The sequence below is a fragment of the Diadema setosum genome, chromosome 10, assembly GCF_964275005.1.
Source record: "Diadema setosum chromosome 10, eeDiaSeto1, whole genome shotgun sequence".
NCBI lineage: Eukaryota > Metazoa > Echinodermata > Echinoidea > Diadematoida > Diadematidae > Diadema > Diadema setosum.
In genome coordinates, this window is record NC_092694.1 from 6,552,164 (window position 1) to 6,578,036 (window position 25,873).

Below are 25,873 nucleotides of genomic sequence, written 5' to 3' on the forward strand. Positions count from 1 at the left end.
GCAAAAATATTTGCTTGCTTTTATTTTTGCCCTAGTTTCTGAATTCTATTTCTGGTTGTGCGAAATGCTCTAAAATTTCAATGCCGCGAAAATTTCTACTTTTACCGTAGACTTCCATGCACAATGTAAAAAAACACGCACCAATTCAAGATTTGCCCTCCCGTGCCAAATTCCACCGCATGCAATAGATTTTAGCTAGGAAATTAAAGGTTAACCCATTCCATACTGAATTCTGAAATGTCCATAGACTTAACTCGCAGGTCACCAGGTTCCCGTACAGAACGGGTTATTCCCCCTCCCCCCCCCCCCTCATACAGTGATTAATTTACTTCCAAAAATCCAAGTTCCAGGTTAGCAATCAGTGACCACTGAGGCCACAAACACAATCAACATACATTGTCATTGTTGACTGCACACGTCATAGATCCCTAAAACTAGTTTACTTCACTTAGATCTCTAGAAAACTCTACAGCCACACATCTATGTAGTAATGAGCTTTTGCATTTTTAAGCTAGGTGGTCTATAATTTTATAAATTGTGTGAATATTCCACTGTAGGTACGTAGTAGGCACGTAACCGTTAACCTAACTAACATGCAATCTTTCATAGACTGAACGATAACAACAAAAGCTACGAGTGGGACTACGCCGCTCAACTCTCTTACGCGTTTAGATGTTTACAAAATAATTTGAGCTGGAACAAAGAGGCATGTTACTCTTCATATTGAAGCAGTATTTCTTGGAACTTACCTGACGACGATGACATCAAGTATGAATTTAAATCGACATAAACGAGAGCATAATAACCGCTGAGGCGTTATTTGACGCTTATCGATACGTTCCAACTGCTTTAAACAATTTGGCTAGCAACATGTCACGTGACTGATATCATTAACTGTGATTGGACGATTAATCTAATAACGATCACGCTGAAAACAGAGTTACGTAATCCGACCATTCAGAAGCCGAAAAAACTGAATTATGTCAAAACACGTACATTCAAACATCCACTGTTTCTTGTGTTGTCAGAAAGTTTCTTCCAAACTATCATTTATTACTATGTTTTGGTGGGAAAAAGCTTGAGGAATCTTTATTAAAAAGCACAGAAAAGAGATGAGATGCATGAATGTTGTATTATAGGTCTAGGCCCTAGTATTTTTTTTTAAATGCAGGCAGAATAGTCAATCATATCAAAATGTCAGAATTACGCCGAGTTATGAATATTTACACTGCTTGCATTATTCTTTTCATTTCATTTATTTGTTTTGTTTCAACAAAGAATGTGAATGTATACAAAACCTACGTATGTTAAAAGAAAGAAATATACATATCCTAGATATATATCATAATAATCACTATGATATGTCGTGAAGCCAAAACGACGGATGATGAAAAAAGAGGGGAAGCTAAAAAGCAAGACTTGAAAAATACGTGTTTATTATGAAGGCCTACATGATTATTAATCGGGGGAATACCAAGGATTTCATCATCTCTGTGGGGATATATAAAAGAAAGGCTTTGCTTTGTATGTCCTTTTGGACACCGTTTTTCACCATCCGCTCATTGTTTGAAATTTTCTGTCCAACCTAGTTCCCATTTTTTTTCTTTATTATCATTATTATTGATGGCAGATAAGGGCCAGTGTATACAGGCCCCGACATGTATTTTGTTTGATTAATCATTCTCTTTTTCACGTTAGTCATAGATACCCCTAAGGCCCTAACAATCGATTAGGCCTACATCGACACTGATAAACCAGAACATTTGCTGCCACGCACTTAAGTTATTCATTTACAAATTAAAAAAAAAAAAATGCTGTGTAGCATAATTATACTGGTGAATGTGGTTTTTCAGAGGTCTGGCTTTATTTTTCAGCATTGATCTATAGAAGGTAACTAACAGAAAAACAAGAAAAATATTTTTTTTTTGTTACTTAGATATGGATCAAATAAATATTCTTTAACATATATTGCAAAATATGCTACATTATATGCACATATATGTTACAAAATATGCTACATTATATGCACATATATGTTACAAAATATGCTACATAACATGTTACCAACTTAATGCTTTCTTTCCAAGAGTTCAAGGTCGTCTGCAGTTATGACCTCAAAATAACACCGTAGAATCTTCAGCCACACGCCCTGCTTGTTACTTGTACTGTGCCATTTTGAGTTTAAGAAAAATTCGTTTAGAAAGTTTGGAATCTATACATTAAATTGACTTTTTTTAATGTATTGACAGGGTTTTTTTTTCTCTCTCTCTTATATCCCTCATTCAAAGGCTATAATACATTTTCCAAGCTTTACTTCCCGTTTATTTTGATCTGTTTAAATCAATTTCAACAGCACTCACAACTGAATACATGAGATGCAAAAATCATGTTCTGCAATGTCTAATTTCTTTAAGATGTAAACAGAATAGTCAGAACTGCTGAAATTTCAGAATTGTGTCAATATAGTGGGTTTAATGAATAAATGAACTCGTAAGAAAGAAAGTTTATGCATATTGTACAGTAATCTGTATATTTCAACAGGGCTTTGTCAACATTTATGTTTGGAATAACTTCATGACGTCCTATACGCGTGTATGCCAAACATATTGTTATATTTCTACCTCTTTCCAACTTTCACAAGCCTATTATGTACTATATTTTCTTAATAGGCCTAATCATTCAAAAGCTCTAAACATACATTTTCATGTACCACGCATATGTGAAGAGTTTGTTTGCAAAATGGATTAAGCATCATTTTAAACAATTTAAAGTATGTCCATATCCAGACAGAGTAAAATAAAAATCCGAGTGATACTTCTATTTTGTTGCATACCTAATAATGTTCTTGAAGTTATGAATAGAAATATCGCATATTTTCTGATTATTCACTTTTGTTTACTAGCAGCTCCAATCGCAAATATCTTAAAGTAACAAAAACGAGGTTATGTCCTTTTGCGATCAAACTCTGCTGGTACATGCATCAGGAAAGGTACAGTATATGCCATTATACACTACAGTTGCACAACAAACAAGAAGAGACGCATATGAAATATTATTTTTGATATCTCATCTGCACGCTACAGACAATTTAATTTCATAATTGATCAAAAAAGTATGACAAAAGAACAGAAAGTATGACAAAAGAACAGAATGTATGTCTGCATAGATCAAAATTGTTCAAACATGATTTTGCATTCAATGACGAAATCATCTCTCATATCATTCAAATGTGAAATAGGACATAATATACCCAGACTACAAGAAAAAAAAATATTGAGGGTGTCACACAATATCTTTGAAATAGGTATGCACAGGGAAGCACCTTCAAGAAGGTATTTTTTCTCTGCAGTTAGATTGCACAAAAACAAGAACATAGTTCGCTCTCCAGCAAAATGGGAGTTCCAAACACTGAAGGTATCCACGACAAAGTCACTCATATATTTCTTAGCTTGAATTTGTGTTAACCCTAAAAAGACTGGGGGGGGGGGGGGCCTAAAAGGCCCCCCCCCTCAACATTTCGCGCGATTACTCAGCAACACGCAATGCTCTCGCCGCGATGCTCTATGACTTTTTTCTTTTGAGTTTCCCGCACATTTTGACACCAAATTTGTGACGCCCGGGGGTACGGTTCTGAAGTTACATAACTTTTTGTACATGCACGTGAGACCGAAAATGGCTCAAAAATGTGATTTTGTGTACAAAGTCAATGCAAATTGAGTTTTATCACATGGTTCATATAAATATGCTTATTTTTACTCTCAATGGCTAAAATCAATTTGTTTTAGTGGTATTATGCTTCAAAAAGGGTCTGCCACAAATTTTGCTGAAAAAAACAACAAAAACAAAAGGTCGAAAAAACAAGGAAATAAATAAGAAATTCATAAAACAATAAAATAAATAAGAAATTAATTTTGATACCAAATTTTTGTCAAGTACATTTGCTAAGAATGCTACAAAGAATATCTAGACCAAAAATGAGCACTTTTGGAGCTTTATTTACTGATTTAGATAAAAAAAGTCTGATTTCTCGCATAAATTAGCATAATTAATCAAAATAAAGTAAAAGAAGACTATTTTGGAAAATTTAGATATACGATCTTGTAGATTACATCGCACACTACCATTGTGCAAATTTCCGCGGCGATCGCGCGATCCACGGCCGAGATCTTAAGGGGGGGGGGCCGCCCCCCCCCCCCCCCCAGTCTTTCGAGCTACCAAAATAGCCCAGTCTTTTTAGGGTTAAGGTCTGAAAGAGGCAGTTTTAAATCTACAGAAAGTAACTTGTTGAAAATCTCACACAAACATAAACATAATTATATGACTGTGAGAACTAAACAAAACAAAGAGCAAACAAGCTATTTTGCTAAATATGTCACTCTTATGTAGTATAATGATATTCATATCTGACTTTCAGTCCTAAAATGTATGTAGCACTAAAGCAAATACTTCCTCAATATTTTTTTTTCTTCCTCAAATTACTCTCATTATATTCTGCAATACACTGAAGAAACTTGGAATATATTGCATCATTTTTACATTTTCATCCCTTGAAAACCTTGTAAATGAGAGAGAAGAGCATTTTTTTCTTCTGTCTTGAATAATCTAGTAATAATGTAATAGCTAGTTTTTATATAGCGCATTCAGACTTGTTAGAATTTCAATGTGCTGTACAGACTATCATTGCCCCGGTCACTGGATACATTATTTCCAACCAGCACTAACAATGCTCATCCTCCATTCCCTGGGCAGCATTCCAACCAGTCGCAATTTTACAGGTGCACACATGCTGATCAAGCAACATGAACATTGTCATCTTACCAGGTACCCATTTATACTCCTGGGTGGAGAGCAGCAATGTGGACAGACTGCCTTGCTGAAGAGCAAACGAGTTGGGCTTTGCAGCTACTGCTGCAACGTCAAGTACATGTTTGGTTTATAAGATACCTCTCATGGTGAGCAGAAATAAACAAAACAGTAGTGTGTTCATCATTGCTATAGACCGATTCGGGTTCGTTGAGGGCAGCAGACAATTTGTGGCACTGGGCGCAGCCATAAGCTCATTTTGAGGTGTCTTAGCCGACCCCCCCTCCTCTCCCCCACCCCACCTGCAACATGTTTATCGCGCACTTGTAACAAAGGTTCGCACACTAAGCAAGCATTCGCGCACTCAGTACGAGACGCCCATTGGCTAAAACAACCATGCATCAGTTTTTCACTCCGCGCGCGGAAGGGGGTGGGGGAGAGAGGAGGGGGGTCGGCTGAGACACCGCAGTAATGGCGCTGCCCATGCCAAAAATACACATAGCGCGTCACAGAATCGGTCTATACAGGAACTTCTACTCACTTTAATCAAGAGATCACACATACACACAGTGTCCATGTCATGGAAAAAAAAAATTTTGCACACATCATTAACCCGTGAGATCAAATAACAAATATTAACAATGATACTGAAAGGCATCACATGCAAAATCTTGACAAAACATTATTACTGGCAACAAATCATGGACAAACACTTCCGAGATCAGGTACGGACATTTTTGATATATTCAAATTACCACATTCCCTGGACACACATATTTATACACACACACACATACACAAACCAAAAATGCTTGTAGCAGTGTTTTACCGTCTATCCACAATACCGTACAAAAACACATCCACTTTTTGAAGTTATTAACAATTCACAGATGCTTTCTCAGATGTCAGTTTCAGTGCCTTAAAGTGAAAAAAATGGCAAACATTCTTAAAACTAACAAGCCAATACAATCTGCAATGAACTAAAGATATTAGTCCTCAAGATTTCATTGTAAACTACATCTCTTTTGGTATTATTTCTTCATCATTTATTCCTTTTTTTGATTAGTTTTGACCATCATCTGCCTATGAAAACAAAATCAAACAACAACTAGTTCTAGAGTTCATGATGGACGATATTTTTCTTTTTTCTGTGGTATCACGAGTACATTATTTCCATTGATTCGAAATAGAGAATAACTCCATGATTGGTTATTTCAGGATGGGCTGAGTCGCTGAAGTAGCCACTCCACAATTGTTGTCCTTCATGCTGATCATGACGTAGCCGTTGTTCCCCCAGTAAGTGGACCAGGAATTCTTGACAAGCCAGTAGTCCTGACCGTTGTACGTCCCGTAGCCAACAGCCAGCACGGCATGGTCTAGATCATCGGTGGTATTACCTGCCAGATAAAACACATTTGTCATGTAATTCATGTTGACACATTTTCAAGCAGAAGGCTCAGGCAACATAGTATTCATAAACATTCAGGCTGATTATGTCAATACCACCTACTCAACTGAGTGTGAGCTGAATAAGAGAACCAATCAGTCATAAGAGTAGTTTTCAAGTTCCTAGCTGAAGAGGACAGTCACGCTAGGGAAATTGATTAAAGGAAATTTTTTAAACAATCTCTCCTTTTTTGGCCATTTTGATCCACACACACGATGTGGCACAATTTCTCATTCGTAACAGAATGTTTGAATGGTCTAAATTCTCCAACTTGTTTTCGTCTACAGCTACCATAAAAGTTAAGGCTTCTGAGAGATATGTCAGTGTTAGTTATACATGTACTGTATTAAATTTTCTTTCTACACATCATTCAAAGTATATTCTTCCCTTACTTCTGTGAACAAAAAGAATATTAAATTAATCTACTTGTATGTATATATACACATGTATTGGTTAATATGAAGGTCATACCTACTCAATCTTTCTTTACCAGCATATCATCCCAGCCCTTTTGGATAAATTTAATTCAAAAAATCAAACACTGACAGGGATTGTGGGTATAAAAACATATATATATGACAATCCCTCTTACTCAATCTCAAGTAATGCACATTAGTGTTCTATCCATTAATTTTTATATCTTGAAGTAGTATGCATACGACTTTGATACTTATTTTGATTAGTATATAGTGACTTTGTTTTCATCTTATGTGTACATTTCATACCATGAACACTAAAATGAAGTGTTACTTGTTTTCAGATTCAAAAGCCTAATAAAAGATTACCCTCTACGTAATCAAAGGTGAGGTCACATTTGTTTAGAATAAAAAGCATACCACATTTGGCATCGTAGAAGACTCCGTATGAATAGAAGAGGAAAGAGGGTATAGCTGCGTCGATGCCGACAGACGCTGGCCCATTCTCTGCGATTGCTATTTTGAGTGCCGTCTGATTCCCTGACTTAATCGATGTGTAGTTCTTGACCACGGCGTACTCCTGGGACTTATTGAAGTGACACATGCCGTTCTAGAAGTTTGGGAAAAAAGGAAAGAACAATGTGAGGATGAAAAATACAGCAATTCAAAGACTAGTATTGACTCAGAAATCATAGCTATGGGGAAGGGCTACCCTTTCCCATAGCTGAAGACGAGTCCTGAGTATACAACTGTATGTGGGCAGGTGTCTGTGGGAAATGCGTGTTATAGCAAAATCAGCCCTTCCTCAACGGGTCAACCCGTTCCTCTCGCAAAGCTCAGAGACACTTAAATGCTCCAAAACAAGATTCTTTTTGCCCGTTGACAAAGAACAGACAGGTTGGTAATCTGCCTATGCAAATATAGTCAAGCAGTCAACTACATATGTCAAGTGGATGAGTTTAGTGTATAATGGCACGTATATCAACCTCATTTAATGTTCAGAGTGGACAAGTTTTGAAAAAGGGGGAAATTACTTGAATGGAGTTTAAGGCAAATTATTGTAAAGGGTTGATAAAGATATCTACACAAGGAGGTTGGCAAAGCACATTCTATGTGATGAGTCGTGGCTTCAACATGTTAGCAAAATCAATCTCCTTGGTATCAAACAGATCAATATTATCTGCATAATGACTGTAGCACAAACTAAGCATGGCGTTACTAACAAAGCAGTGGCTATAAATTCCTATAGACTTCTCATTTCTCTGTATATGCGGGCAAATCAAAGTGGCATAAAATGCAGGTTAAAGGCATTATTTACCATTTACAGATGAAACAAAAACCCAGCTTTGTGAGTTGGGGGGGGGGGGGGGGGGGGGTTACACCGAGAATGTAAAAATATGAAACAGTATTATGACAGTGCACAAAACAAAAACAAAAAGTCACAACCCTTGATTTTACACGAGGACTCAAAACAGGTGAAATGGGTCAACTATGCCAATCTCGAGTTCTTCATATTTTGAAAGAGCTATCTTTTTTCTACATCAGTGATTCTTTAGTTTGGGATCATAACACGAACGGGATAGTGTGTTTTGAGCAGTTTTTCTACAACCCCTTTTTTGGGAGAGTATAGAATGATCAGGAGGCCCCTTTTCATTTCTTGAAATCCTTTGTACACTCTTCACTTTCAAGTCTAATAACTTTTGAAAGGATAATGCTACTGCTTTATAAGTTGGCATTAAACATGGACAGAATGTGTTGATAGAACATGCTTAATTTCAACTTAATCTGATAATTCCTTCACTGTTGTTGCTGCGGTGGTTGACATCATGTGTTTTGTTGCTTTCATCGCACAGCTGGCGTGGCTTGGTGAAAGATTAAGCGCTTGAATAGACCCTGAACTTCAGAGCCTCTTTTCTCAGTTCACACTTTTCCAGAGTGTGTGCTTTCTTTCTTGTATTTAGGTAGGTTAGGGGAGTCTATTTGAATTGAGTTATGCATCATTGTAAAGCTTAGAGTCTGCTCTTTCAGAATCTGCCCTTAACTAAAAATCCATGTTTGGCGACTTTTTGTGTGTTTTGTGATGCAGGGTCACAATTAGTGTTTTTTAGTGAAATATACAAAATGTGAACAATAGTTATAATAGAAATGTTTCTAGACTATACCTTCTACAGTTATGGTTTTGTATTGAAAAATAGTGATATCTCTTTATATTTTAGACTCTATTGCAAAATGTTTATATGGTAGGGTGTTTTGTGATACAAGTGACCTACACATATGCATCAAATGTGATATCTCGAACATTTTTGAAATCACTGCTCCCAATGGTGAAGAGTACCTTTAACCTGTTGAGGACGAGACCCAAGTATACTCGGGCAAGTATCAATGGGAAATGCATGTCGTAGCAAAATCAGCCCGTCCTCAACGATTTAAGGGATTGCTTTCCATATTAACCCATTAGGGATGGGCTGATTTGGCTACAATATACATTTCCCGTAGACACCTGCCCCAGTATACTCGGGACTCATCTTCAACGGGTTAATCGAGAAGCCAGACATGGCCGCACCTGTCCAAGGTAAGGTCCGTAGGTCTCTTCTGTCTCCAGCCCACCGTTCTCCATCAACCACTCATAGGCTCTCCAGTCCTCTCCACCATCACAGCCATTGTTCCCCTTCTCCCATGTGCAGTCCATCAGCATCTGCTGCGACAGCCGCACCCGCTTCTTGTGCTGTGGTGGTAAAGCACAAATATAATCATTGCTAGGATGACAAGACCTGGTATCTCTCTTCTTTTTTTTTTTGGTTAATGGTCAGATAATCAATGAAGTGAGGTCTTGTCCAAATCCTAGCTGTCTTACCCTGGAAATGAAGCCACCATAGCATGTCAAAAGAAAAGGCAATCCCTCTTGATTTAGCACTTTGGCTGCCACAATTTTTTTGCTCTCCTAAACATTTAACATATTTAAGATACAATATGCAGCTCCAGGGAGACGCAGTGGGTCAGGGGACAGGGATCTCAGGCTCTCAGTTCTGAAGTCTGTGGTTCAAATTCATGAATAGCAGTGGGTGTGACCCTCATTGCCTTGTTGTTTCGAGGGGACTTTAAATTTGGAAACCAAAACCCAAATATAAATGTGGATTGTATAAAAGCAGCTATAATGGTGAAGAGATAGAGAGAGCAAGAAATCTTCAAACAATCATTCTAAAGAATGTATGCACTGGGTAGGAATTGAACCCTCAACCTCCACTTGAAGAGTCCTTGATTATCTGCTATACCATGGCTTGCTCTCTGCTCTCACCATCCCATTTATAACTAAAACATTTGAGGATTATGGGAGCCAAGGAAATGGGATAGTTGCTATGCATGATATTGCCATGTATCATCAACCTCAGGCGTTATCTCAAATTGACAAGCGACAGCAGCTGTGGTAAGAAAAAGATGCACGGTTCAACACACCTTCATGAAGTAAGCGCCCTCGATGACTTCGGAGGTGCCAAAACTCCAGCAGGATCCACATATGGCTTGGTCTTTGACAGGGCTAACGGCACCTAGGGAATGGGCAGGCATTTTGGGGGTTTTTAGTTCAAAAGCAGACATGCTTCATCATGAGTCATGGAAATTTGAAGATGTGGCATTTTCTCATAATCTTAACAACTGTCTAGATATTTCATTGTTGTTCACCATTGCTGATACTAGTACTGGATAAAAATCACATTCAATAGATTTATGGTGAATATACAGTATGTCCTCAAAAATATTACAATCAGATTTTTGCAATGATAACACCCAATACGATAAAACTGTCCAAATGCTACTTTAGGGTCTTATCTTAGCTCTATTTTGCAGAAAACCCCATTCAGTTTGGTTAAGCGGTAACAGAAAAATGTGGATTGTTGTAAAGCATGTCATGAGTCTGATTCTTCCAAGTTTAGCACCGGATGCTCTTGGAGCTGCATATCAATGTGTAAACACAACAGACAGAACATGGAGGGAAGAGATTCCTGACATGATCTACAAAATTCCTCATTTCTCTTTGACCACTGTAGCAAATCTAATGTGGTTTTCTGTAAGATGTGGGCAATGAGTTATAGTTTCATACCCTGAAATTGTATTTGGATTGATTCACTATCTTAAAAGTTATCATTGCGAAGGGTTCCATTGTAATTTTTTTTTTGGGGGGGGGACTATATGGTATTTTACACAGTTCTGAAGAGTAAGAATCTGCCATCATAAGTCCATGATGCTCAAAGGGAAAATAATCAACACCATTTAAAACACTTTAAAAGTTGGCAATTTCAGACTTTTTGGCAGTGTTGGTAATGTGAAAAAATGTCAGAATATGACTAGCTGATGTTATCAATGCTGACATATGAAAGAGGACATCAAATCACAAATGTGTGCAACGATTGGACAGCAAAGCTAGTTCAAGCCCTCAAATTTGATCAAGTGCCACTATGTGAATCTCATTCAGAACCTCACAACAACCGCACTACTAGAAAATAGTCTCACATACCTACAGATGTGTGTTTTGTCTCAGAACTTCTGTTCTGGAGTACCTGTGAAATAGTCCTATTCACTCCATACAAGATGGGGCTTTGTGAAAGCTGCCATTCAAAGTTACTTTATCTTCCAAATGATATTCTTACAAAGACTCCAGTGTTGCTCACGAAAGGCTGATATCCTGGTCTGGCATTATCTAAAGTCGTATAAAAACCATTCTCTGCTCCAACACACTTTCAAAGAACCACCTACATTTATGACTGATTATGTTTTTATTTATACTAAACATGTTTATATTGTTAGATTCTCTTGTACATGCACCCCACAAAAAGTACTCATGGAAGAAACATGAACAAAGATTTTCCATGAAAACTCAGATTTTTCATAGACAGTACTTTGAAAAAACAAATCTGTAAATTTGACAAATGAATTAGGTGCAGCGGAGGAATTATCAGTGGGGGATCCAGAGGGGGGCGCAACGAGCACATGCCCCCTCTTTATTTTTTTTTGTAAAAACAAAATAAAGAAAAGGGAAAATATGGGGGGGGGGGTCATGTGCCCCCTTTTAATTTTTTAAAGGTGCCTCCCCTTTATGGAATTCCTGGATCCGCCGATGATTATGTGGGTGGAATCTGTTCTGTCCTGCTTATTCAGCTTACCAAGGACATTCCAGTTGATTGTATCAGGGACGTCTTCTGGCCTCACATGCGAGCCGTCGTACGGGATCCCACGTGGGGGTGTGGTCGACCTCAGCCGGCCCCTCATCATTTTGAACTCGTCTGGGGTGATGTCAGCTAGGTGGTTGATGGCCAGACCGTAGCCACGATTGGCTCGATTGACAGAATGGATCATTCTATAATGAGGGTTCAGAGAAGACAAAAACTGGAATCAATGGCTGGGATTAACCTTTTACATGCCCAGGCACTCACCATTAAAGGCATCATTAACCCTCTGCAGATGAAATAAAAACCTAGCTGTAGTGCTTCAAAATAGTTCTAAAAATGTGAGCTCGGGATAGAAACAACCAATGCACATATGTAAAAACTAGAAATGTCGCTTTGGCGACTGGTATGCCTCCGCCATAATGCATGATTTTCCCAATACAAAGGTAGGTCTAGATAGTACATGTGGACACTGTGTGATTACATTTTCACAAAATTGGCAAAATATTGGAATGACAAGTTTGTCACAAATGTGTTGAATGTTCACCTTCCTTGACGTAGGTTTAATTGGATGAATAGGAGAGCATGTATCTAGGGATTTAAGGACTTTAACCCTAAAAGGGCCGGGGGGGGGGCGGAATCCGCCCCCCCCTCGACGTTTCGCGCTATAATTCTGTAACGCGAGAAGGCCTCATCGCGAGGCTTCTTGACTTTCTTCGTTCAAGTCTCGCGCAACTTTTGAGACCAAATTTGCCACGTCCGCGCATACTTTTGCGAAGCCACGCCCATTTTTGTAACGGAATGTCGCTCCAAAACGGGCACAATTTTGTGATTTTGTGTACATTTCCTATGGAAAACAGTGCTCTGTCATGAAAGGCATAAAAACCTGATTATTTTTACAATTAATCACTTTCATTGATTAATTTTGTGCTAATTATGGTAGAAAAGTGGTCAGTGACAATTTCCAATGAAAAAACAAAGAAAAAACAAAAGTTGAAAAACAAAGAAATACATAAGAAATTCTGAAAACAATAAAATACATAAGAATTGAAATGAGTTTTGGAAGTTTTTGTGATGTACAATTGTTGAATATGCTAAAATAGATTTACAGATCAAAAATTAGACTCTCAATGCTTTTAATTAAGCTAAAATATCACCTTGAGCTTAATTTGCATAATTAATTAATTAAAATTAGAAATTGATTGTTTCAAAAAATCTTATAACACAATCTTGTAGATTATGACGCGGGTCTCACGCATGCAAAATTTCATCGCGATCGCACCACCGATGGCCGAGATCTCAGGGGGGGGCGGAATCCGCCCCCCCCCCCGGTCTGAGCATAGCCAAAAAAGCCCGGCCCCTTTAGGGTTAACTTGACTTTGACCCATTCATACATTTAGGCATTGAGTAATTTTCAAGGTACAGGTGTGGAGAAAAAGTGCAATTTCTGAATTGAATAGTAAATTGTTACCATTTTCATCTGGCCCTTGACCTTACAATTCATAAGATAATTACTTTCAGGTAGAACATGCATAATATGTACTAAGTTTCAAGGTAACTTGAGCCACTTCCGAGATATGGAGGAAAAAGTTAGTTCAGCACTTTCACTTGATCTTTGACCTTTTGACCTTTGAGGCAAAAAGAGAGAGAAAAAAAAAACTTTCCAGAGAATTTCTATTAGGTTACACACGCATACACCAAGTGTAAAAAACATAACCCTGCTGGCATTGCATAAATATGAGGGTAATAGTAAAATTTTGAAGTCTTGCACTTGACCTTTGACCCCTGACCTTAGACCCCATGAACCCTACATTCTCTAGATAATCACTACCAGTCAGTACATGTATATACTATGTTCCATGAAGATACCTTGAACAATTTTCCAAGGTACGGAGAAAAAAAAGAAGTTTTAATATTTTTACTTGACCTTTTGACCTTTGACCTCATGACCCAAACTTTCACCAGAGAATTTTAATTGGGTAATACATGTATACACTAAGTTTCAAGAAAATCTCTTCAGGCATTCAATAGATATGGTGGAAATAGTGAAATTTTATGTATTTGACCCTGAACTTTTGACCTTTGACCTTTGACCTCATGACCCAAACTTTCACCAGAGAATCTTAATTGGGTAATACATCTTTACACTAGGTTTCAAGACAATATCTTCAGGCATTCAATAGATATGGTGGAAATAGTGAAATTTTATGTATTTGACCTTGACCTTTTGACCTTTGACCTTGAGCATGTGCACCCAAAAGTTGATAGGCACAACTTCACCCCCTAATACACATACATGCCAAGTTTCATTAGGATACCTCAACAGGTTTCGATAGTTACCTTGTCCACAAAATTTATTACGGACGGACGGAAGGACGGACGGACGGACGGAAGGAGGGACGGAAGGACGGACGGACGGACGGACGGACAACCCGAAAACATAATGCCTCCGGCACCACTTCGTGGCGGAGGCATAAAAATGAATCAGTATGAGGGACTGTACAGTACTGGTTGAGGTGGGGATTCGTGTTTTGACCATTCCTAAGTGAGATAATGAGAAACCTCTTATGAAATATGAAAGAGCATTTGTTATTATGAAATTTTGTTATTATGAAATTTTGATAGGTAGGATGTTTGTGATACAACTGACCTACACATATGCATCAAATGTGCTATCTTTAACATTTTTTAAATTAATGCTCCCAATGGTAAACAGTACCTTTAACTTGCCAAGTTCATTAACAGACAAGTTCACCTTTCATATGTATGTAGATTGCATGAATGTAGCATTTAATATCAATAGAAGACATCAGTGAAAGTTTGAAGAAAATTTGACAGTCTGTTCGAAAGTAATTAATTTTTAAAGTTTCTGTGTAGTCAATTCTGGATGAGAAAATAACTACAATTTACGTCAAATGCCTACAAGGATGTATCAAAAAGAAAAAATAAAGAGAATTCTGCAAAATTAATTTTTTTTTTTTGTACAAAAAGTACATATGAAAACTCTCGTCTTGCTACTGATTTATGATAAGGGCGATATTTTTCCCTCTGCCTTTTAAAGAGGCAGGTTTAGTCAGTGTTTTATTATCATGCAAGAAAAGTGAAAATACTCTGAATTTTCTTCATGCCATTAAACGCATGTGACATCACAAGTTGACACAGTTGTAGTCTTAATTTTTTAACAGACTGTCCGATTTTCCTCAAGCTTTCCCTGATGTGTTCTAATATTGCTGCATTCTCTCAATCCACACGCAAATGAGGGTGAACTTGTTCTTTAACATTCAGTAAACCCATCTACATGTAACTTTATATTCCAAGAACAGATCTGAAGATCTTGGAAGAGTAAATGAATATCATGAATTTTTTGTGGACAAATCCAGCGCGTAACAACCTGCTCAACATCTGGATCATACAAAGTTACCAATTTGCTTTTCTCTCTGAACTGTTACAATACATAACTTTTTTGCATTTCATGTCTGAATATTCTCAAAATATCTTAATAATCTACAACTATGTTCTTCTTTCATTGCTCATATAATGCAACAGGTAATATAAGGACGGAATTTCCCTTTAACCCATTGAGGACGAGTCCTGAGTATACTCGGGCAAGTGTCTATGGGAAATGCATGTTGTAGCAAAATCAGTCCATCCTCAGTGGGTTAAGATATCATGGCTAGTTGCAGCTGGAAATATGAGGGGAGAAAAAGCCTTCACACAGTATACCTGATTTTATTGCAACTGATTGAAAAAATTGTCCTACATCGACTTAGATAAGCACTGAATTGATCAATGTTTTAGTAGCAGCCATGAAAAAAAGAAATCATGGGCGTACATTTCATGAATTTGAATACCTGACATTTTTCTCAAAGTGCCCCTTGCGCGTCTCATGCTCCTTCGCTGTCTGATACTGTTTGCCGAACTTTGCCTTGAACTCGTCGAAGAGGCGGTGGTATCGGTTTCCCCTCTCAGGGTTGATCATCTCGCGGAATGGGTTGGCTCTGATCTGGTGCTCTATGCCCGGGCCTGGGAAAGCTCGGCATTCCAATCCTACAAAAACCATGGCATGTAAGCAATCGTATCAACAAACTAGAAAGTAGGTGCTTCAGTCCATATTCAAATTCATTTGACATTTTAGTATTGACAGCCGAGTGCTTGGATACATACCAGGGATCAGTCACTGGCAGAGTGCCCCTCATGGACTGCAGTGAGCTGGCATAACTTTAGTCCCATTCACACACATCTTAAATAAACTTGTTCCGCACAGGAATCTGGCGTCAGCTCTTATACAAGAATCTGGTATACCTGGCTCTCTAAACATAGCCAAGAGTGTCTGCATTCATTGCCTAAATTCATGTTTATTTGTGTCATGCTGACCAGCAAAATGAATTTCTTCTATGAAGAAATGAGTTTCTTCTATCATTATCTGTTATTTTTCTGTATCAAAACTGTGTGTATTTTTTGTATAATTTACCTTTTTCAAACATGGTAGTGCGCTTGTTTTTCTACAAAGTGCGAGAGGTACAGGTTGCTGCTTTTCGAAAATACAATTTGCAACCCGACGGAAATCTCTTCTTCTGTGTGGACACAAAAATGATTTGTTAACTCCAGCCACATGCTTCACAATGTGAATTAATCCAGCTTGATTTTTTTTTTTCAGGAAACTCTTAAGATGGCATGGCATGCAAAGACACCACTGACTTTTAAAAAATCCCATAATATAAATTGCCACACGAGGTTCGCACACTTTGGTCTTAGGAATAAACACAGTCTGGAAACTCAAAGCGCTTCATTTAGCAGCTGAGTGATTTTTTTTTTTTTTACTTACTGTGTGTGAGAAGTTGCTGACAAAACTGACTTTTGCATTGCAATGGAAAGAACAATAAAAGCTGTGATAGTGTGAATACAGATTTTAATTCCAGTGACTGAGGTGTGTGGGAAAAGAGCTTTTAGGCCCTCGGGATGTAGAAGAAAAGGCTTTTAATATTACAAACAGTCAATCATTACATTACGTTACAGAGTAGATCACCTGCTGGAGTGGTAAATACTTCATCTGGGATCACGGTGGTCTCGTCGTAGAAGTTATAGTCGACAATGTACTTGTCGAAGTGGGAGCCGAACAGGCTATTCTGGCCCATCATTAGGTACTGGACAGGCTTGGGCGGCGTGGTCTGGGACACGGCAAACGTATAGACGTTCTTCCTCGAGATTCCCGAGAAGGTCATTGTTGTGACGTTCTGCCAGAGATCAACCATCTGCCCGTTGCGTGTCTCAGACTTGTAGAACTGATGGTAAAATGATGGAAGAAAAGAACATGCGGCATTATGCTGACATTGTTTAGCATGATTGTAATGAATTAACTCTAATAACTGTCAACATGCAGTTTTCTTCGCTAGCTAACTTGCAAATTTGTTTTTTGAAAGATCTGTACGCACATGTTTTAAAACAGGCAAAAAATAGCCAAGAACAATGATCGAATCAGGATACGAACTAAGATCTACTTTATTTTGACCATTTTTGAGATATATGAATCTGTTTCAACTGAAAAATCAGAACATTGACTGATTGAAATAAGATTGACAAGATTTCGGACATTTTTAACACATTGTATGAATCCGGTTTTATTTGGCCAATTGGATCATTGCAGATGACTATTAAAGCATAGATTCATGCAACAGTGCCCTCTTGAGTTATGGATCAGTGCATCTTTACAAGCATTTTCAACGACAAATTTCCACAGATTTTATATTACGCAATATCAGCAATATTGTCAGCATGTAGGTAAGACCACAAAGCTCAGATTTTTTTTTTCTCTTTTTTTCTTTTTCAAATTGGAAATATCATCTAGAAAAGTGACAGCTCTTACAAGATTTTGCAGCAAAAATGGTTGAGAAAAAGATCACTGATGGGTTGGCTTACCGAAAAGTGAGTGAGATCTGGTAGCATGCTCTGGGCAGTGACTGGTTCGGCAGAGTCTCCAGGCAGTTTGAAACAGGTGGTCACCGATTTTGTGTTGTTCACAGTGGAGGGGCTGATCTTGTAAGTGTTGCCACTGGGCTGCTCATCACCGCGTGAGAATGTCTTGTCCAAGCCTTGAAAAAGACCATATTATTGTTAGATATCATTTTAAGCAAATCACTTCAAGCTGTCTAGTCCTAGAAGCCAGTTATCTGGAGCTTCATCCGAATTTTTCTACTCATATTCTCTTTTTCACAAGGAAGAGTAACATACCATTAGGGCCTTAAATGGTGTGTATGCACAGTTCTGGTTGAGTTGAGGATTTAGCTTTTAATGTTTTGCGAGATATTCAGAAATCAGAAAGAGCATGCAATTCTAAAGGGTATCAAAAGTTTATTTGATGAAAATCGGTTTTGAAATGGCTGAGATATCCAAAAACAAGGTGAAACAAAGAGATCCTAATAAAAGGCATGACCTGTCGCCTTTTATTATTATCACTTTTTTGGATATCTCAGGTATTTGAAAACCAATTTTCATCAAATAAACGTTGAATCTTTCTTAAAATTACATGCTCTTTCATATTTCATTAGAGGTTTCTCATTATCTCACTTAGGAATGTTCAAAACATGAATCCCCACCTCAACCAGTACTGTACAGTCCCTTTAATTTGTCAATCAAGTAATTTTCCTTTTTTAGTTGCAAAGCTTCAGAGGCTTTTTATTGTTAAAGGTATAGCTATTTCTCAACTGGCAACACATATCAAGAGATTGAGATTCCGGTGTCTCTTCCAAATTGCAATTTTCTATTTTTTTTTTTTTTTTTTTTAAGTTTGCTCTGACTTTGAGCTGATCTACTGGACTTATATTTCTTCAATATAACATACCGGCAACTAGAAAAGAGTTGAGAGAATGTAATTACAAGATGATAATTTCTACAAAAGAAGAAAAAAAAAACCCAACAAAACAAGAACAGACAAACAAACTCTGAAGACTTGTTGTGTAGAGGACTCATCACTCAAGCAAACCACAAAATTGCAAAACTGCCCTTCAGACACACTGACACTTTAGAATGGCTAGTGGCCAAGTATCACATGATATCTGGTAATAAATGCCATACTTATGGCACAAGTGACTGACTCTCCTCTTAGAACAAAATGAGCACTAAAAAACCAAACAGTTTTCCCACTTCAGTTTCAATTATCAATTTGGTTGGCCGGGAGTTAGTTTTGCATAATGTTGCTAATTCTTTAAAAATTATTGACTCATCTTGTTTTAAACTTTTGATGATTAGTTTGTGGTTCAGCCCTGTGTAGATGCATTCGAAACTTAACTCTTTATGTACCACGTTCGCACCTGCGACTCAGTCGATGGCATGCCAACTTCGCATATTCTGCTCAAATGTACAAACCCACCCAAATCGATTGATAAATCGCCAAATGCCTCATTACAATGAAAGCGTTTGTCACGATTCCGTTCCTCTCACACGTATGTTGCATTTTATGTATTGATTGACTTGCAAGCGATGTTCCCTACTGGATTTGCTGGACTGGACTGGACTACTGGACTGAATGTAAATTCTATGTTTTTGTTACTGTTTTGTGTGCAAAAGTCATGCCTTTACAATGATGCAGCTTCTGGTCATTTAAAAGAAAAACAATCATAGATTTGTCATACAATTTACCAGTACTTCAAATCAAAACTTGGTATCTTCTTTAGAACTTTGCTTACTACATGTCCAGCTTTAGAAATCTATAATAAAATGTGAAAAACAGAAATGTTTTATCAAAGCATGACTACGTTGGTGTCTCAGAATAATATGGCACACAGGGGGTTTCCACCGTGGCACAAGACATACAATTGTATGAAGAGTTAAAGTTTTGAGTTGGGAAGACACAACGAACTCGAAAGTTTAGCATGACCTCTCCATGAGCGCCATTTCAACCTCTAGTGTGTGGAGTACACTTTAAAGGGATTGTATAGTTTTGGTTGAGACCTAATTTAAGGTTTCTAACATTTTTGGTGAGATAATGAGACACCTCTTATGAAATATGAAAGAGCATGTAATTCCATGAGGAATTCAACTTTTATTTGATGAAAATTGGTTTTGAAATGGCTGGGATATCCAAAACGAGCGATTCTAAAAAGTGTGGGACCAGGGAGGTGACCTCCCTGGTGGGACCCACATTTTTTTTACCATCGCTTTGTTTTACTTTGTTTTTGGATATTTCAGTCATTCCAAACCCGATTTTCATCAAATAAACTTTGAATTCCTCTTAGAATGGTATGCTCTGTACTATTTCATGAGTGTTTTCTTGGTATCTCGCAAAAAGTTAAAAGCCCAATTCTCATCTCCAGCAATACTGTACACATACCATCCCTTTAATAGTGTATCCTTGCACAGTATTGGGTTTATCACCAACGTTGCATGTATGTTTTGCTTTCGGTTTTGTGATTTACTTATTGAGTGGGACTCTTGCATAAGAAAAGTGTACTCATAAAGACTGGAATAGCTGTACGACATCATGGTTTAAGGAAGTTCTTATCAATTATCAGACACCATTACTGATTAGCCTTCAAATGATTGTGAGATGCCAAAATTCAAGCAGATCAACTTAAATGTACCGGTACTGTAAAAGTGAGAATTTTTGCAGTGTTTAAATTTGCGCCTATTTCGCGCGACCAGAAGCTAGCGTAAAAAATAAAAGCACACAAATATTTTTCCTTGCCATATGTTCCGTAGTCGATGTCTTGATTCCGCGGAATTAAAAATACGCAAAACTCTCCTTACCTAGCCAAGCGCAAAAAAAAAAAAATATAGTCGTGTGAAAATATCCACTTTTACAGTCACACGGGAACAGGAAGCGAAGAGTTTGTTCGCAAAAACCGATATTTGCAAAATTTGTCAAAAGTCCATATTTGCCAAATTTGAGATTTTGCGATTAAACGTCAAGAAAAATAAAGAGAATAATGAGACAAATTTTGCTTCTTTTGACCATAACTTCAAAAATGTACCTTTATACGTCGTGACCAATATACATTTAAAAGGTGTTATTTTGTACTTTATGACAGAGACCGTACTTCAAAATCTTAAAAAATGGACTTATCCCTCCTCCATACACACACTGAAATATTGTCCAGTTATGAAAAACAAAGACAACATCATTTAAAATCTCTCTAAGGAGCTTTGTGGTTGTATAATATTATGTACAGCAGATGATCAATGTTGAAGTTTTCACTTCTATGACAATTGATCTCGAATCTAGACATGTACACCATAAATATGATGTATAGTGCTAAATATAATGCTAAGAACTGAAACTCACAGCTGTAACCTGATACACCATGGGTAAATCAAGGAAGATCATAATGTTGAATATTATGGGAAAGTAAGCATTTTTTTATTGCTTCATGAGATTAAACTGTCACATTAATACCTTCAGTGGCAGCTGAATTTCCCTTCACATCTGTGAACTGTGGTTTGACTTGAAGCCCAGCTTAACAGGGAAATCACCCGTGACTCTGAACTGGCATGACACATGAAAACTAGCAACTTATATGCCATCTAATACAAAGGAAAGGTTAAAAAATAATAAAACGAGTTTGCCTTTGTTTTTGGTTTTTTTTTTTTATTCTTCCATATTCCACATTTTACAAATAAAACATAAATTGTACAAACATAACAAGAAATGAATTAGGGGGTATGTCACAAATGTACACACAAGTAGTTATGTACAATTGTACATGTATCAAGGCTGTATGCATGGTTGTTTTAATGTGTATGTACACAGGTGGACCAGATTAATGGAGAACATTCTATGTGATATAGATATAGTACATACAGGCTGACCAGATTAGTGGAGAATTTTCTAGGTGGTATACAATGTAATCTACAGTACATGCATGTGACAGGAAATACACTATAGCTCACTCAATCTAGAATGATTTAACCCATTCCAGAAAATTCTAGGAAGTGCTTACATATTTGGCTGAGTGAGGCACTGTCCCTGTAGCCCAATGTGATTGGTAGTTAATTTTGGCAATGATGTTATGCACATAGTTAGACAGTGAGTTATCCAGGATTCCTGGAATTTGGACTTGCTAGTATGTTCAGGTATGTAGCCCCAGGTTGGAGAGAATTACAGAATGTACTAGAAAGGGGTGAATGGATAGTATATAAGCCGGAGAAATTCTGAGGTAGGCAGAGTACCCAACACCTCTGCTCTGAGAGTTACGTCACTTCTGGCTCTGAAGCGACTTGTTATATAGTCAGTCCTGTGTTACCTGCTGACCTGCTATACAAATTGTGTTTGTGGAGATAAGGCCTGGAAGACATTTTGCCTGCAGAGAATTAATTTGCCTACGTTGGAGATAGACTCCATATTTTAATGTCAACAGACATTGTTACGGCAAAGCTGTGACGGGCTGGATTCCTCGCTGGACATTATAAAGTGAATCATCATTCAACGCATCAACTGGACGTGGTCGTCATAACGTCTGGATTCCACACGTTTCGCTGTGAACATTATACCGTGGACATATATCGTGGACTTTACCCCGGATTTATATTGTGGATTAATGCAACCTGTGCCTCTGGAATTACGTCGGAGGAATCATTCATTGGTGCGTCAAAGATCATTCATCGGTGCATCAAACATCGTATCTGAACATTTTCAAAGGATTACTTGATAACAAAATATGTAAGTGATTCCATTACCGATTTGTAATTGTTTCTATTGATCATTATTGTACTGATGTGAACACCGATTACGAGTCTGTACTCACAATATCACTATTAATAAACCGCCTGAACAGTAGTTGATTGTTTCTTTTGTGCGATCATTCTCAGAGTGATTTTGGTCGTAACAGGTAGCATAAATAAGATATCTATATGATATTTAAGGAGATTGCTACAGAATTAATTTGAGTTAACACTTTTTATGAATGAATTAGATGGAGGTGTTGCTTATTTTCCTGGCTCTGGGGCAGAGCGTTCCTCACCATTGTAAACATCAATCCGGCTCCTCTTGTTAGATCCCTGAAAGAACACTTCAAAGGGCTCATTGAGCTCGGCGTACGGAAGCCTGATGTGCCCCGTGGCGTGGTAGTGATCCTTGAAGACCGGCTTTTTCGGATCCGAGGCGACGAAGGATACACCTGTCAGACCAACAAGTGAGAGTTTTCAAAAGTGTGACTGAATGGGAGGGGGGTGCAGGAGGGCAGTGAAGGGCAGGGATGTTTACAGTATTTAAAGTCTTACAATTCATTTAAAGTATACAGTTCTACAACACAGCTGTTTAAAAATATACTTAATTAGATCATGCTAGGATTTGAGACAGGGGCATACATATTACATTGTGCTTTCGAAACAAAACAAAAAACAAGTCTAGATCTGTATGGAAATATCAAGATTTTTAATACGCAAACTTTACACTCTTTATGGCAAATTATGAAGCAATGATATCATAAACACTTTACACTCATTTGCATGCTGTACAGTGCACTTCCCGTTACAACGAACACAGTTGTAACGAAATTTCGTTATAACAAAGTAAAACTTCTGGTCCCAAAATTATCGCCATTAAAGTCTACTGTACAAAATTTGCTTACAACGAACACTTTATATTTGAGGGGAACTTGCATTTTGTAATAGCATTTAAACTGAATTAATAAGGTTCACTGTTCGGAAGGTTCTTTATTATGAAACACACAGATTCTGATACACCTAAATGTCCGTTAATTCACAAATGATATAGGGTTTGGTATCACGAACATTGTGGCTATTCCAAAGGTTTGTACAAGGTTCGTTTATAATCCAACAATGAAGTATGGTTCTTAATCTTATAACGAAGGTTCGTTAGTCCGAAAATGACAGGAATCTCTGTTATTCCAAACGTTCGTTTTAAAATCGGAACATGAAAAGAATTTCTCTAATCCAAAAGTGAAAAAGGTGAGTCCACTAAACAAAACTTAGGGATTACAAACCTTAAAATCGTCTTAAGAAAACCGACCTTCAAAATTATGAACCTTATTTCATTTTTGGATTAAACGAACTATACGAACCTTCAGAAGAGCAACCCTTTCTCATTTTTTGATAAACCTTCGGAATGATGAACCTTATTTCACTTTCCGCTCAACGAACCTTCAGAAAACAAACAATATATCTCTACCTGAATTATGAACTTCAGAATAATGAATATTCGGAAGAGCAAAGCTTCAGATGAGCGAACCTTCGGAATCCCGGGAATGGCGTACCTTTGGAATTAGGAGCCTTCGAAATAACGAACATTAGCAATATCAAACCTTTGGAATAGCGTTCTGTAACCAAATCCTAAACCGTTATTTTCTATACATGTATTTCCAGCTAGGCATGAAAGTACAACAACTTTATGCTCTCTTTTAGATGTAATATTTAGGCCCTGCTAAACGAAATTGAATAGATACGTAGCATCCCATTTGGCATTCTATGATGAGTATTCAACAAACAGTATAATACACACATAGTTTGCTTATTTTTCATCATATACTGTATTTGTTCGGTTATAATGAAATTTCATTATAACGAAAGAAAACTGCTGGTCCCGGGCATTTCGTTATATATTTATAATTTAGCAAGTCTAAATTTTTGTGAATTGGCACTTCCTGACAATTTCATGAGTGGCTAAATTCACGATCTTGGAGTACAGTACTGAATGGAAGAATGTATACCTGCATGTCACAATCAGAGTGAATATTGCAAAATATTCGGCGTACAGATACTGTACACAGTAGTCTTTACTATTAGAATTCTAGGTATTACTCATCTGTTCATATTGACTGTTCAACTTCAACGCAAACTGTTTTTTTGAAAATCAGCAAACTTTACGATTTCATAACTTCCCTATCGAGATCCAGTAGGCCTAGATCTGTTTTAACATCGTTATCATTGACCAGAGTCTAGGCTCTAAATGCTTGTAAAATTGTATTCTTACTATTCTAGCTACCATTTTGACTGGTGCAAAATCACACAAGACAAGCTGAATGGTAGGCCTACTGGTAAATTAGATATTTCATTATTGGGCCGGGAAAAAAACAAAAACAAAAACATTAATTCTATGACTATGATGACTCTAAGACCACACACAAAGATCATGGATTATGCTCCTAACCTGATATTGATCACTGTTGATCTAACGTTAAAGAAGTAGATATCTAGTTTTCTATAGTCTAGACCTAGGCCCTAAGGAATAAAAGGATTTCTTGTCAGACACTGGTAGGAGAGACGGGTTCGGTAAATTTTCATAACATTAAGCAATCATACACTTACAGAGTATGGCTCAAACTCAAAGCCATAGCATACATTACAGAAAGCACAACACAGGCTATATAGGTATCACCAATGTCACAGAATGTGTAGATTTCATCATTACTACGAAAGGTGAATGGGCATTTGCACTGCCACTGGCCATTTATTTGATTGTCGTCACGAATGAACTCACCGAACAGCAGCAAAAGCACAACTCCTACTGAGTGAGCTTGAGCCATGTTGCTGGAGACTGTCAACCAGCACAGAAAGGAGACAACCCAGAGTCTTGAGAGTGGTGTAGGTGTAAAATTTGTGATCGATCTTGCTGTTCAACTGGGAATAACGGGTCTCAACAACCAGCAGCGGCCCTACTTCCTTGACTTGGTTGTTCAATCATGTGCAACACGGTGACCAGTGATGTCAAGCTGAAGCATACATGTACAGCAACATATACGCGGGAGCCGTGCAGAGCAGCTACACGCTGTAGCCGCGAGCAGCCTCCACACGCAGGTTGACTCGCACTCTGCAACTGCATCAAAATCCAGGCACGTGATTCCGTCTTGGTCACATGATCACACGCAGTTGCCTCCCCCTTCCGTCATGTGATCATAGACCTACGTAATTGATGGTCCATTGTGAGCTATCAGAAAAATAGGTCCTACTCATAGAGCTGTATTTACATATCGTGTAACATAACGTATAATACAGCTCTATGGTCCTACTGCATCACCAGTGAAGAATTTCATATAGGAGGACGTAATGAAGGAGTAGACTTTGTGCAAATTTATGAGTAGCTTCTATAATAGAACAGC

At 37.7% G+C, this 25,873-nt stretch overlaps 1 protein-coding gene across 1 annotated transcript; it reads right to left on the reverse strand.

The window, feature by feature from the left end:
* Positions 1 to 4,214: 4,214 nt before the first annotated feature.
* LOC140233657 (digestive cysteine proteinase 2-like) lies at positions 4,215 to 25,504 on the reverse strand. Its single transcript, XM_072313758.1, has 10 exons — positions 25,255 to 25,504; positions 22,778 to 22,933; positions 17,742 to 17,914; positions 16,852 to 17,107; positions 15,677 to 15,872; positions 11,823 to 12,016; positions 10,120 to 10,211; positions 9,230 to 9,391; positions 7,087 to 7,276; positions 4,215 to 6,200 (listed from the first exon to the last, which is right to left on the reverse strand). Exons 1-10 carry the CDS (start codon positions 25,298 to 25,300, stop codon positions 6,013 to 6,015), a joined length of 1,653 nt encoding a protein of 550 aa, XP_072169859.1. The 5' UTR covers positions 25,301 to 25,504; the 3' UTR covers positions 4,215 to 6,012.
* Between the last annotated feature and the right edge of the window lie 369 nt (positions 25,505 to 25,873).

Excerpts from the sequence above, each read along its gene's own strand:
- LOC140233657 (XM_072313758.1), bottom strand. The coding sequence starts at position 25,300 with ATGGCTCAAGCTCACTCAGTAGGAGTTGTGCTTTTGCTGCTGTTCG. Across the intron at positions 12,017-15,676 it reads CACTTTGAGAAAAATGTCAG|AATGATCCATTCTGTCAATC; the intron begins GTATTCAAATTC and ends CCCTCATTATAG. Across the intron at positions 7,277-9,229 it reads ACGGACCTTACCTTGGACAG|AACGGCATGTGTCACTTCAA; the intron begins GTGCGGCCATGT and ends CCAAACTTCTAG.